This window comes from Cyprinus carpio, chromosome B14, assembly GCF_018340385.1.
Source record: "Cyprinus carpio isolate SPL01 chromosome B14, ASM1834038v1, whole genome shotgun sequence".
Lineage (NCBI taxonomy): Eukaryota > Metazoa > Chordata > Actinopteri > Cypriniformes > Cyprinidae > Cyprinus > Cyprinus carpio.
In genome coordinates this window covers 15,807,089-15,821,745 of record NC_056610.1, presented here as the reverse complement: position 1 = coordinate 15,821,745, position 14,657 = coordinate 15,807,089, and the positions used below count along the sequence as shown (strand labels likewise).

Below are 14,657 nucleotides of genomic sequence, written 5' to 3'. Positions count from 1 at the left end.
GACTTGTTTGGGGAATTGTAAGTCATTTATTTTATTTCTTTAATTATTCTTATTATAGCCCAGTGATTTCTGTATTTAGGTCCCTCTGTCAGCTTTCCCGTTCAGATATTAAAGCCTGCGGTTTGTGAAAGAGATTAATGTGAGTGGAGGTCAAACATAATGGAGTCAATTTTAAGGAAAATGAGATATGATCACATTGCTTTTGTCCTTTGTTTCGTGCTGCATTAAGTTTAGTTCTGTGCGACTGGCTTTAAATTGAACTTCGCTGGAATATGTTTATTTATATATATATTACATTTTGCTCTCTTTGCAGATGAAAAGTGAAGGAAAGTCTTTGTCCACGTTTCTCTCCATTGTTGTGCAAAAATGTTTTTGAATTGTCATTGTTAATAAAACCTAAATAGCATTTGTTTTTAACAAATAAATTGCACTAAATGCTCATTTGAGTAGTTGCATCCATGTGTGCAAAAATAGACTTTCAGATGTCCTTAGCTACAAAACAAAACCAGACAGCTGTGCCTGGTTTTCCATTACATATTTCATTAGAAAATAATGTTTTGTGTAGTATTTGATTTTTAAGGAATGTGGCTTAATTGTTAAACTGTCGTTTAGTATTAGTTCTGCTAAAGTTGTCTTAAAATAAAACACAGGAGCCTAAAACGCAAGTATACATTTTTCAGTTTATTTGTCACCTCCTGTTATTAAGGTGTTTGTGTTTATATACTTAAGTGTGTAAATATCAGTATCAGTGATTGTGTGTGCATGTGCGTTTGATTTGCACTGTGTGCCCCTTTCATATTTGGCTTCAAATTTCCAAATGGATCTATTTGGCTACAGTAATACACAACTGCCATGTATTCAAATCTAGAATATTACGACCCTTTTTATTTATAGACATGAATCTCAATATCCAAAATTGAAAAAAAAAAAAAATAAATAAAATGGATGAAAAGTTTGGAGATAAGGCTTTCTGTCATGATAAGAACCCTTGTAAAGTGGATCAGCAATGCTAATGGCTCCCTTGAGGAGCCTTACACACTACACTGGAAAAAATGGCGCAAATGAAGACTGCACTTTTCAGAAAAAGTATATATAGATAGAATTATAGATATAGATTTATATTTATTTTGAAGTTTAAAAGAGTACAGTTAAGACTTCTCACATGTGATATAACCTACGTATTGTCTGAGAGAGTAAGATTTAGGCCACAGCTGTCCTGCTCACAACGTTAAACACTTTACCCTCACGAAAAAAAAAAAAAAAAATCTCCGTGGAATCCATTGCTTTTTTTTTTTTTTTTTTTGACAAAGAGTTGGAATAGATTTAGGGAAAACACCTTATCACACAGGCACAGCCGCACACAGAATATAAAAACAGTCATGTCTAAAAGAACAATATTGCATTTGTAATGCACAAATGAATTTCCTGTACAATTGGCTTTTCAGTGTTGTGTGTGTGTGTGTGTGTGTGTGTGTGTGTGTGTGTACATAAACAACTAAAGGGCTCAGTGAATATATCTCCATTTTTGTAGTTTTCGTTGGTGGTTCTCATCATAGTTCTCATTGTCTTTTTTGTCTTGTTTCTTTAATGATATACAGTAGTGCTGTAAACAGGCACACGCAGAACCCAAGAGGAATAGCTGTCCTCTTGTTTCTCTCCTTGTCTTCCTATCCTCCATGTATTTTAACGGTTTAGTTTTGTCCTCCGTCTCAGTCCTGCTGAGAAGCGCGTTATGTCCAGCCGCACGGCGTTGCATCTAGCTCTGCGAGTCCAACTCTTTCATCAAGTCTGTTGAGGTCCTAGAGGCTCCGGAAGCCTTCGGGAATGCACGATCATCTGACGTCTCTGGAAATAGAGTCTGGAAACTTGATGCTCTTTGCTTTTCCATCAGTTTTACTGATTGTGCAAAATCACGCCGTCTCTGGTATGTCCACTCGAAAAGAGCTAGCAAATCCTTTTCCGCGCTAAAAAGGGAAAAAGAAAGGAAGCTTATTAAAGGTGTATTTTTAGGCGGCAAACTACATAAAGTGTACGGCTAAGCTATTAAAAGACCCTTGGCTGGTCTGTTCAGAAGCGGAGCTTTGATGTGGAACTATAGGCCTCCAATCATAAACTATTACCTCAAAGTTAAACGCACCACCCACACAGCCTCGGAGCGCTCTTTCTGAGACGATGTCTGAAGGTTTCAGCAGAACAAGCGCAGTCGATAATATTTCAATCAATCCCACTACCACCTTCATCCCCTCTAACACAACAAACAGTAGTAGGCAGTCTAAACCTTATAAACTCTGGCCTTTTGAGAGCGTCTGTTTCAAGCTTCTGAGCTGATGTTTGGCATGACTAGTCAATAAGACTACTGCCTGTGTACAAAACAATAGGGAGTTTCAGCCTTTCTTTTATCTTTGTGTGTTTTACAAGTTCATTTTAGGCTTCAATCTCTGTCAGTCTCTGGTGGGTTTTTGCCTATGGTCAGATATCTGAGAATGTTTTAATGTTTGATCTAACATCGTATTGCATTCAATTCCCCACAACTAGACACAAGGGCTTTTGTAATTCCCTGCATTTATAAACAACTGAACGAATTCATAGAGCAATTTCATGTTTCAAAGCATGTGCAGTGTTTGAAGTAATGGAATTATCAGGGTTGTGGCAGTTGAGTTCAACTGAGAATGCTTTTTAAATTCCTGATTTTGAATTTAAATGTAAGGAAGAATTAAAGCTAAACAAATTAAAAAATAAAAAAGAATTTAATTGCAATTAAAAAAAAAAGATTTATTTATTTATAGATAGATTGATAATTTAAATGTCAAATTCAGTTACCAAAAATTGTGTGCAGCCAATTTGATCCAAACCCACACTCATGTATTCAAAGTAGGTCAATTCTTAAATTCAGATTTTTTTTTCACAACCCTGATAAGATTGTTTGAATGTGAGTAAATGTATGAAGAAAAAGCTAATCGTACACTCTTAAAAATAAAGGTCCTTAAATGATTAAATATGAAAAATACACAGCAAAATTACAAAAAAAAGTTCACTTGGTAGATTTCTTTGTATTTGGTTCATTGAAGATGAAAATAGTTCTTGATGCTACATTAGAAGTTCTTAAGACCAGTATATTGATTCCTCCATTTAAAATGTGCACGCCTCCAGGGGGCTTTAAAGCACCAATAGACGGTTTTCTAAAGAACTAGAGGATAAAAATACTTGAGGAAGTTAAAAGGATACTCTTATGTCTTCTCCTGTACATTTTGCTTCTGTCAGAGCATTTATTTTTAAGAGTGTACACCAGGAACCAGTAGATGTAGAGCAGATGAAGGATGGACAGATGTTGATGGGTGAAGGAAAGCAGAAGTGTGAGGGCTTAGAATTTTTAGAGGAGAATTCAGCAGCACTTCACGCTAGAGGCCTTGAATTTGGAAAGTTTTTTGGGTCAGATCAAGAGAGAGGAAAGAGCTCTCTCTTTTGAGATACTCACACAGACAGGCGGCTTTGTAAGGCATGCGAGAGTTACACAGAAGTGCATCAAACTCTTTCCTCTCTAGCGTGGAAGCATTGAGGTGGTGTTGATGGTGTTGATGTATCTGGTTGGGCTGGTGTGGCGTCTCTTTGCCAAAAGTTGAGAATGACTGATCGCCCGCCAACGTCTCGCACTCAAATACCTCAGAGTCAGGCACAGAGTCCATGCCTGGCACGTGCAGGTTGCTGCGGTAATCGGCGCCCTGTCGTGCCTCGGTGGGCACGAAACTTGGCATCCAGCAGCGATCGGAGTGGCCGAGGGCCTTGCACTCCTCTGTGCAGTTGGAGAAGAGGTCTGCTCCTATGAGAAAGAACAGAGAGATGGGTTAGCTTGTGTTTAATTGTGCATGTGGGAGGATGACAGCATTCTGCTCCCAGTTGCACTGGAAGCATGTATGTGCATTAAAACAAGACAAACAAACATAAATACAATAAACCATGTGCATGCAGTGCATGTACGATATAGCTCCCTCTCAACATCTCCTCTCGTAGATAAAAGACCGAACCGCCACATTCCACATTAATTCAACCAATGAGCTATCCAGCATCTTTTTTAGACTTAATCAAGCATTATAAATATGCAAATCCAAATGAAATGTAATACATGTCATTCACTTTGAAAACATTAGAAGCTCTATGCATGAAATGTCTTTGGCACTTGACGTGCTAATCATGAAAATATTGCAATGAGCCCTTTTTTTCCCTTTTAAGTGACTTTTAAATTACAAATTACCCTGATCAAAGCATGTGCGGAAAACATACACATGGAGTCAATGCTGTAATCTCTTCTTGAGGTTTTTCTTTCTCTTTCCCTCTCTCTTTCTATTTGACATCAAAGGTAAACTCTCTCAGACACCAAGCTTGCAGATAAACCTGATCCTCTGTTCTCTTTCCACCTCTTCTGCCCAGCTACAAGATGAAGGGATATATTATAAAAGTCATAACCCCCTTTACTCTTTTGTTTCTTTCTCACTGTCTCGATTAAAGTAACAAAAAGAATAAGGGACACAATAAGATATATGAAAAAAAAAAAAAAAAAAAAAAACATGCTTCAATGAACTTCAAAGGAATATAAAAGAAAAATATTTGGGGATATATATTATTTATATAGCTTAACAGTTTAAATTACTATAAATAAATATGTAATTTCCCAGGCATTATTTGAAACAGGCTTTAAGAACCTAGCTCCGCCCCTTAAAGCCTACAACATCTTTCTCATAGGTTTAGCTCGAGCCTCCCAAAAAAAAAAATAACCTTTACTCTTTTGTCTCTTTCTCGTCTCAATTAAAGAACCTAAAAAATAGGGAAAACACAACAAGATACTACATAACTTAAAAAAAAATAAAAAAAAATAAATAAATAAAAATAAAAATACACTTTACTCAAAGCACAGACCACAAGATTAATGAACAGTTTTTTTTTCTAAAGATAACACTATACTGAACTCTGAACTGAAAACACAACCTCCAACTGCAATATGTCCTTGACATGGAAGAACCCTTTATGTGCACTTTATTTACGTGCAGTATGGCCTTCGTTTGTAATATGCACTTTTAACTATTCTTTTAACTGTATACGTTGGCAAGTAGTGTATAGTAAGAATGCAGAGGATGTGTGGTGTGTAGAATGTGAGTGTGGGTGAATAGATGAAATTATTTATTTATTTTTGTATTTTTCATATATTGAGTCTCGTTGTATGTTTGTACAGTGAAAATAAAGTATCTAATCTAATCTAACAATTTTTCAATTTTCCAGGCCTTAGGAGCCAAGCTTCAGCACCAATGTTGGGCCTACAACATGAGGTTTAGCACAAGCCTCTTTGAAAATGCATTTTAATTAACGGCACGTAATTCAAGCAGCCCACTGCTAATATCCAATGACTAATGACCTCACAAATCACAAAGCTGAGAAACTAGCACTACAAGAGTGTTACAGCTAAAGCCAGTGTGAGGGAAAAGATCCAGTTAGTTTGCGTGTGACAGTTGCACGACGCCTTTTAGGTCCGCCGGCACCCCAGCAGGTGTAAGCCTTGCCATTTTAACTGTGCGCATCTGAGAAGAAGAGAGAGGTGAGCATTTTTAAATCCCCTTTCGGCTCCTGTGACTAAAAACCCCATGTCTAAAACAGTCAGTAATTACAGCTGGAGGATTAATGAAGTGCCATTTTCAAAGCAGCGCTAAGCAGAGATGTTGGTATGGAGCGGAGTCAGTGGTGTTGGGGGGCGGGGGGGTGTTCTTTGCTAATCCTCAGACTAGCCCTTCAGACAGAAGACAGGTCAGCATACACAGACTTTGGATTTCTGCTTTAAAAGAGGATTAGAATCCTTCTGAGCTACATGCAAACAACCTACTTAGGCCTGGGCTTGGTAAGACTCTCCTAATTACAGACCCAAGTATAACATCGACAAGTAGTTCAGACATTAAACAAATCTGAAAGCTATCTATGACAATATTCAAAGGTCTCATTTTTCTAAGAGACTGTGAGCAAACGTTCTTTGTGTATATTTCTGACATACAAAAAAGGTGAAAGAGCGTGCAAGAGAGAGAGTTTGATATTTAGAGAGTGTGAGATAAGACACTTCCTCATTGTGTAATCGCACGGAGACATCTTGATATTTCCTGACATTTTCTGAAATTAATTGCTCTCTGTACTCATCCAGTGTCCCTTTTTTTCAGTGGAAATACTGGAAAAGTAATTATATTGTTGACTTGTGGTTCAATATTGCAAGAAAGAGTCAAACCTGAGGAAAATGCAATTCTCTGGTTGAAAAAATATGTGCTATTTTTATACCTTGTATTAATTTCAGTTTCAGTTAAGCCGATGCTGAATACAAATTTAAATGGGGTCCATAATGTTTTGATATTTGTCCACTTAGGTTACAAGGGTTTTAATCTTTTCCAGTTAAAGCAGGTATTCTACTAAATTATTCTAGAATTCAGCTCAAAACATTTTATTTTTCAAACATTATATATAAGATTAAAATTAAACAATATTTGAAAGTAAGTTATAACACTACATGCCATTGAAAAGTCTGCGGTCAGTTAAATTTTTAATGCTTTTGAATGAAATCCATTATGCTTATACCAAGGCTTAATTTAATTGTTAAAAATACAGTAAAAACAGTAATATTGTGAAATACTTTTTACAACCTAAAATAACCATTTCCCATTTTAAAATGAAATGTATTTTCTGATGGAAAAAGCTGAATTTTAAACAATCATTGCTCCAATCTTCAGTCACATGAAACTGGAAACTGTTCTATTTCTATTCAACTGGAAACTGTTCTATTTCTATTCAATTGGAAACTGTTCTATTCATGTAAGTACCAGATGAAAAAGGCAATGACCAGATCACCCAGAGGTGGATCACAAAACAATGACTAAACAGGGTCTCTATGCAACAAAAGGCCAGAGGAACACCACAAGTAATTTCACAAAAAACGAAAACACTCAAAATGTCATTTTGCACAAGTTGTATGAAAGTCTACATCACTTTTTCATAATGCGATACACTGTGCATGACAAAGTGAGAGAAAGACAGAGAGAGAGATAAAAACAATTATAGATTAAAGAACATATAGCAATGGACTGTAAATGAAATGATCCACTGAAACATCTCCCTTGCTCTATATCTGCTCTGCTGCTTTCTGAGCAGAAGCCTTGCAAAGCATTAGATCTGATAATAACCTTCATTTGCTAATTGGTATGCATCAGGCTGAAAATAAATTACTGATCAGTGAGCTGTTTCTGAATTCTGAACATGACCTGCAACCCAAATTAAGGATTTTGTTGCAACGTGGCAGATCCTCGGGATAAAAAGAAATGAAACTGGAATGAAATGATTCAGGTGTGTCATTTCATCAGAGAAGCTCTGAAGCTCTCCAATATGTATTACAGATGCATTTTCATGCATTAGAGATAAATTAAGCGATGCTTATCTTGGCCTGTTTTTAATCTAGCAGAGATGACTAGATTGGGATGTGTCTATGTTGTGACACTGTAAGCGTCTGGGTGACTAAAATTTCTTATTTCAAAAAGCCCATAAAACAGCAGCTGATTAAGAAACAAAATGTCTGAAACAAATTTAAAAAGGATAAAGGCAGTTTCTAGCAAATTCTCATTAAAATGAACAATGCACACTTCTGAACGCTCTCCAAGCCTGCATACCAAGCAACGCTTTCAATTATCTTAATTAAAGAAGATAGCATGCACCTAAACAATTAATTTTAGTGGGGACAACATGCTCGCAAATGGGGGAAAAAAAGTACAAATTATTATTATTATTATTGTTATTATTATAATATAGAGCTGTATCTTAAAGGCAAGTGTTCTTTGATGGCCTGTGACAACAAAGGCAGATGGTCTAGCTGACCTTGCAGGAAAAAAAAATTCTTGATTTTAATCTAATGTTTAACTGAGCAAAAATAGGCTAAATGAGAGCTGAAGCAGTCCGGCAACAGCATATGGTGCTCTGGAATAACAGCAGAGGACATATGCTCAAGCAAAGAGAAATTAATGATAATAAGATGCAACTTTTTGGTTGTATTCATTTGTGTCCAACTATGTCATAATTACATTATACAGTCAACTTCACAATACACTTCAAGCGAAGTGTCAATTAGCAACAAAGCATCGTTTCCATTGCAGCATAAAACCGAATCTCATTTCCAAAGCGCCACATGTGGTCTTATGGACAAGTAGTGTCCTCCATCAGTGGAATGTGGAGAGAGGGATTAGGGTGGAAGAGGAGTTTGGGGAGGGGGTCACATGCAGTCAATGAATCGCTTGTTTGTTTGTCGCTCAACCTATTTGTTTCCATTCCCACAGAGTCGATGACAGACCGCCTGGACTGATCTAAATTCCATCATGTCTTTGGAGACGGGGGTGAAAGGGAGTTAGTGCCACTGAAGTAAATCTCTATTATGAGGAAGTATTCATAAACAATTGGATTATATTCTCCACTAAGGCTGTAGTTCCCAAAACGTGCTCACGCATCCACACCCAGAGGCTCGCTAGCCTAAAATATTTCTGCTAGGATTCTGACAGATCTGAAAAGCCATGACATGCCTTGATCAGAGCTTTTGTTCTGATTGTGTGAGGATGAAACCCAATCAAACTATTTCAAATCTGCCATCTTTCATCCAGCATGTCTATCTCGACAGTTTACCCACACCTTTTCAAGCTCAGCCTGACTGGCAGCTCTTTTGTTAATTGAAACAAAACAAGAGAAAAATAGAAATTGACTTGCTTAAACTTACCAGAGGAATGGCCGCGATGCATGGCATCATGGTCACTGTCTCCCTGCTCGCTGTCTCCATGGCCGCTGTCTTTTGAGCTCACGATATCTGCCTCCTGGAATGCAGAGCTGAGGGAGGAGAGAGGGTTTGAGTCAACTGCTATGCCACATGACTCTTATATAACCACAAATTTACTGCTCAGCCTTGAAATGGTCTCTCAGATTGCTTTAATTCAGATGTTCATAGACTTAAAATAAATAAAAGCCTCTGAAAGTTTTATGGGGGAAAATAAGTTTAAGGTCAGTTAGGTTAAGTGCTTACCTGTTAACACGCCTTGGTCGGTCTACCAAATAACTGAGCTCTCTCTGGTGTTTTGTCTGCAAGAGAGGTATCGATATGAAACAGTCCCAACATCAACGTATAACAGTAATTAAATAATAATAATAAAAAAAAAAACACAGGTCAGAATTCAGGTTTTGCTCACTGGAGGCATTGCACGAACTTTATGCGCAGGCAAAATCATTAGGCTCTGCTGCTATTCAGCAGAATTCAACTATAGACGGATCTTTGTTCTTGTGAGGCTCTGCAACACCGTGACTGGCATATCTAATGACTTATAACCCGGGGAGCTTTTCACAAACATGCAAATCTATCATTTCAGTGACTCACTATGTTTAAGCTCTAACGGTAATTCCACAGAATAGGCCATAAAGAACATAATAATAATAATAATAAAGTAGAACAGATTAATGCTTCTTATGTCAGTCTGCTAGCAACCAGTTATCAACCTGTTCGTTTTCAGAACTCTCACTATTCGTGCGAGGAAGATTATTTTATTCTCACTGGATGCATATTTAATATATATATATATATATATATATATATATATATATATATATATATATATATATATATATATATATATATATATATAAATGTAAAATAGCATTTAAAATCTCAAAATCATGACTATTCCACATAATGACGAATTCTTGAAGTCTATACTGTAGAGATACCAGACAGAGTGCCGTTAATCAAAATCAAACAAAAAATACAACGGAATCTTTACAATTATTTTAAACATATTATTTGGCAGGTAATTATATTATTTGAGTAAGTGCTCGTACCTCACTGGAGAGCAGGGTGCCGTTAGATATGATGTCCGGTTGCTGCTGGTCTGTATAGCCGGTCACTATTGCTCCGCACGGGTTGTGCTCGGTGTCGTTGCTGCGCGACGGGCTGCAGGCCTTCAGGAACATGAGGTCGGTTTTGGCCGATTCCGGAGTCAGACAGACCTGGTAGCAGTAGTTCTGACTTTGATGGAGCGAGCCGAAGCTCCCTGACTCCTCCACGGGCACCTGCGCGGCGCTCGCCACGCTCACGTTGGCTGTGTTGGTGCTCTGGACCAACATGATGTCTGACTTGCTCAGCTTCTTCTTTTTCCGGGCGGCCCGGGCCTGACGACCGCAGCAACCGCCTGACCCGCACGACCCGCAGCCTACCAAGCAGCAGCAGTCGCTCGCCAGGCAGGTGCTGTAAATGTTCAGCTTTTTGTCCTTCTGACAGCGCACGGCCAGCACAATCATAGCCAGAAGGAAGATGAAAGAAACGGAACCGAGAGCAATGATGAGGATGAGTGTCAAGTCCAGAGACGCTTCTTTGGCCTTGGCCGTGCCGCGTTCTCCGCTGTGGCCCTCCACAAGACTGTCCACGAGTGTCACCTGCACCACCGCGCTGCACGACATAGGAGGCTGCCCGTGATCCCTTACCTCAATCAGCAGCTCATACAGCTGTTGCGGGTCTCGTTTGACTGACACCCGGCGGGCCGTGCGCAATTCCCCGGTGCGCCAGTCCATTCGGAACATCCCATTCTCGTTGCCTCTCTGTATACTGTAGGACAAGCGCGCGTTCTCCCCATCATCTGCATCCATGGCGACAATGCGAGTAACTAGGTAGCCTGGCTCGGCAGAGCGCGGCAAAGGCTCCCGCGCAGTGCCATTTTTTCCAAGAGGCGCAATCACAGACGGCGCGTTATCGTTTTGATCCACTATAATGACGTTCACCGTGGCGTTGGACCACAGCTCGGGGCTGCCTGAGTCTCTGGCTTGAACCATGAAGCTGAAGTCTTTTAGTTGCTCATAATCAAAGGATCTGAGGGCGTACAGATACCCATTTTCCGAGTTGATGGACACATAGGTGACCACAGACATACCCTGGATTTCACACTCCACTATGGAGTAAGTTATATAAGCATTCTGTCCGACATCAGGATCGACTGCACTGACAGCGTAGATGTAAGCACCGGGGACGTTGTTTTCAGTCACATACACATCATAAATGGGCTGCGTAAACGTTGGCGCGTTGTCGTTCTCGTCAGACACATGCACTTTGATTGATTTGCTGGTAGCCAGAGATGGAATCCCTTTATCTCTCGCAACAACGGTAACTGTGTATGCCTCTACAGTCTCTCGGTTGAGAGGACCGTCAGTCACAATAGTGTAATAATTTCTGAAAGAGGTTTTGAGTTTGAAAGGAACATCTCCAAGAATCTCCACATGCGTCTGGCCGTTGTCTTCGGAGTCTTTATCGGTGACGCTGAGCAGCGCGATGACGGTGCCAGTGGCTGCGTTCTCGCTTACCGACTCCGTGACTGTGCTGAAGATGATCTCCGGTGCGTTGTCGTTTACGTCCGTCACTTTGACCAAAACTTTACAGTGCGCGGGCACTGCATTAGGTCCCATGTCTTTCGCTTGCACGTAAATCTGATACAGGCTGCTCTCCTCAAAGTCCACCTCACCTCTGACCTCTATACGGCCCGTTCGGGCGTCGATATCGAACAGTTCCTTGACACTGCTTGAGATGTGGTTGCTAAACGAGTAAATGACCTCTCCGTTCGGGCCCTCGTCTGAGTCGGTCGCGTTCAGCTGGATGACGAGCGTGCCCACGGGCGCGTTCTCGGCCAGGTTGACCGAGTAAACCGGCTGATCAAACACGGGGACGTTGTCGTTGGAGTCGAGCACTCTGACCACAAGCAGAGCTGTACCTGTCCGAGGAGGCTGGCCGCCGTCCACGGCCGTGAGAACGTAACGGTGCATCGCCTGCTGTTCCCGATCAAGTGGCTTTTCCAAAACCAGCTCTGAGAATTTGTTGCCGTCGGTCTGTGTTTGCACGTCTAGGTAGAAATAGTTGTTGCTGGTAATGTCATAAGTGCGCAATGCGTTACTACCTACATCTGGATCAAAGGCGCTCTCCAACGGGAAGCGCGTACCCGGGGTCGCGCTCTCGGATATTTCCACGGTGATGTCTGTCTCCGGAAAGCTCGGCGGGTTGTCGTTGATGTCCACCACCTCGATCTCCACGCGAAAGAGCTCGAGTGGGTTCTCCAGGAACACCTCCAGGTGAAGCAAACAGCTGGCGCTCTGCTTACAGATGCGCTCCCGGTCGATTTTCTCGTTCACGAAGAGCACCCCGTTCTCCAAGTTTACTTCCAGGTACGGTGTACGCGAGCTGGGCACCACCTGAAAGCGGCGGGATGAAAGTTTCGTAAGGTCCAGTCCCAAATCCTCTGCGATATTCCCCACAAATGTGCCATGCTCCGCTTCCTCGGGCACAGAGTAACGTATCTGCGAAACTACCTCATCCGCGAGACACAGCAGGAGCAAAAACACAAACATCTCCACTCCGGAAAGGACACTTGGAATATTTTATCTCCGCGGAGCACGCAGCAAAACCATCACCCTCTTCTCCAAGGCCAGGCGCGCAGGCGTGCGTAAGGCTTTGGTTGTAGGTCTATATTTTTCCTTAAACGGGGATGTCAGCCAAAAACCATGCTGTCTGCGTGCTGGTTACACAGGACCGATTTCCCAAGGCGATTCCCCCCACGAACAAGCTTTAGAGTCGCAGCGGATTTCTGGCACAAGTGAACATTACAGCATTAGACTGTCACTGATACTAAGAGCTATCAGCTGGCGTGTGATAAAACACAATATCATAATCCACAGAGTTAATTCAACAAATGCATTTTATATTAGAGCTGCAGTCTTTGATATCTGAAAGGTCCCGGTATATCTGGTGCGCTCCTGCGGGGTCCGCTGGCACAGTACTGAAGCATCAACGCTTAGCTGTTCGGTTTTCCCGCAGCACCCTCCCCTCGCCAACCAATGGGAGCACCCGGCACTAGCAGAGCTGAAACTTTATTGCATTTGCGCTACGTCAGTCAAGCCTCCTAACAGCAGATAGACACGCCCCTGGTCAGAGCTGCGGGATTTCTGGTCACAATGATTGAATGGCAGATGAGTTCGTATGAGACTAAGAACGATTAAGTTGTGGGGGGAAAAACAAACAACAACAACAACAAAAATAATACTATGTGTAGCTATACATATAATTCTATTAATTATTATTTGTATAAGTAGTGAATTGTGTATCCTTTACCTGCACATCACTTTATTTTTGAATTGTGCATATAGTGATGTAACAATAAAAGGTATTTGATTTAATTTGAAATGTACAGTTTAAAAAAAATGTGAAAAAGTGGAAAACAAGTATATTTGCAGTTCATTTCACAAAACCTGCACAACAAATGTTTCTCACTTTAGACAAGGCATTTTTTTCCCCCTCACTGTAAATATTTTACAATTAGTGTTGTATAATTTATATTTGTATATGATGCATTTAATATAACGACTGCATATAAACCAGGTAGACTCTGTACTACCGTCTTCATCTTGCAACGTGTGTTGTCTTTGGAGTTTTCTCCGCTTTGGTTTCCCAAGAGTGAGCCACATGCGCCTCCTAGCTGCCAAAACGAATCTGTTGCGCTGCTGTCAGTCACGCGCCTGGGATTCCTCATGGCAACTGCACAGAAATGTCCAGCAGTTGCATATTATCCCTCTTTATTAAATAAGATACAGTTGAGCACAACTAATATGTTGGATAAAGTAATTAACACGTTTAGACCCAGTGTCCATTCTAATGGACATCACTTTTCTTTTCTTTTCCTTTTCTTTTTTTCATTTGGTGCCAAGCAAAATTAGACTGAACATTGCTCAATCAGTTTATGGGTGTTATATTAATGATTTGTTTGTTTGTTTTGACGAAAACATAAACTAATTTAGGATCCATTGTAACGGACAGTGGGTAAGGAAAAGGAGCTAGGCTATATGACTTAAAATCTGTTAAATGTTGTCCAAGTAACTGCCTCTTACAAATTTACCTTTACCAATAATCGAGTCAGAATATCTTTATTTTCAGACAATGTCTGACAGAACTTATTAAATTGATATTTTGTTTTCAAAACCTTTCGCCTGTCACAACAACAAAAAGAGGTTATTGCATTGCATCGGCATTCAACTGACTGTTTTGAAAAGGTACAAATTGTGGGTGGTGAAACATCAAATCCATATGTAGCCTATATAATTATAGCTAGATGTTGTTCATTGTAATGGAAATTACAAATAGGTTCACTAATAAAACGTCGTCATAACAGATTTTGACTGATTATCATTTATGTCTGCATTTCGAGTACAGATGCAGCACGGTCATACTTTTGATTTAATGGGATGTAATTCGTTTCTAAATAGGTTAGAGTCCAATCCCTTGTCTCAAATCATTTCAGCCAGCTTTAGTGCATTATATCCGTGCGTTTACCTCTATACTGATGAAAACGACAGTCTATCAAACTGTTGGCGTAAACCTGCTCCCCGGCTCCCAGCAACCAAATGTCACGGTTTTCATCAGAGAGGAATAACACGGGATCCACGGTGGCAAACACAAGAAACAGTCGGAGCGCCCCCTTGCGCATCGCAGCAGCACTAGTCAAGAAGGACTGATGGTTGAGTTTAGTGTCCCCTCAAGAAAGCACATTTGAAGGAGTGTCTGAAACGGTGCTGTGCCAGAAAGAATC

General features: G+C 40.4%; 1 protein-coding gene across 2 annotated transcripts; it reads right to left on the bottom strand.

Moving 5' to 3' along the window:
- Positions 1-662: 662 nt before the first annotated feature.
- LOC109111532 (protocadherin-10-like) lies at positions 663-13,117 on the bottom strand. Of its 2 annotated transcripts, none has more exons than XM_042738233.1 (5): positions 9,880-13,117; positions 9,074-9,129; positions 8,774-8,880; positions 3,476-3,817; positions 663-1,964 (listed from the first exon to the last, which is right to left on the bottom strand). In XM_042738233.1, exons 1-5 carry the CDS (start codon positions 12,424-12,426, stop codon positions 1,945-1,947), a joined length of 3,072 nt encoding a protein of 1,023 aa, XP_042594167.1. In that variant the 5' UTR covers positions 12,427-13,117; the 3' UTR covers positions 663-1,944. The 2 variants fall into 2 exon arrangements, with proteins under 2 accessions (XP_042594167.1, XP_042594168.1); XM_042738234.1 differs by having other exon boundaries at positions 3,660-3,817; positions 9,880-13,116.
- Positions 13,118-14,657: the final 1,540 nt, after the last annotated feature.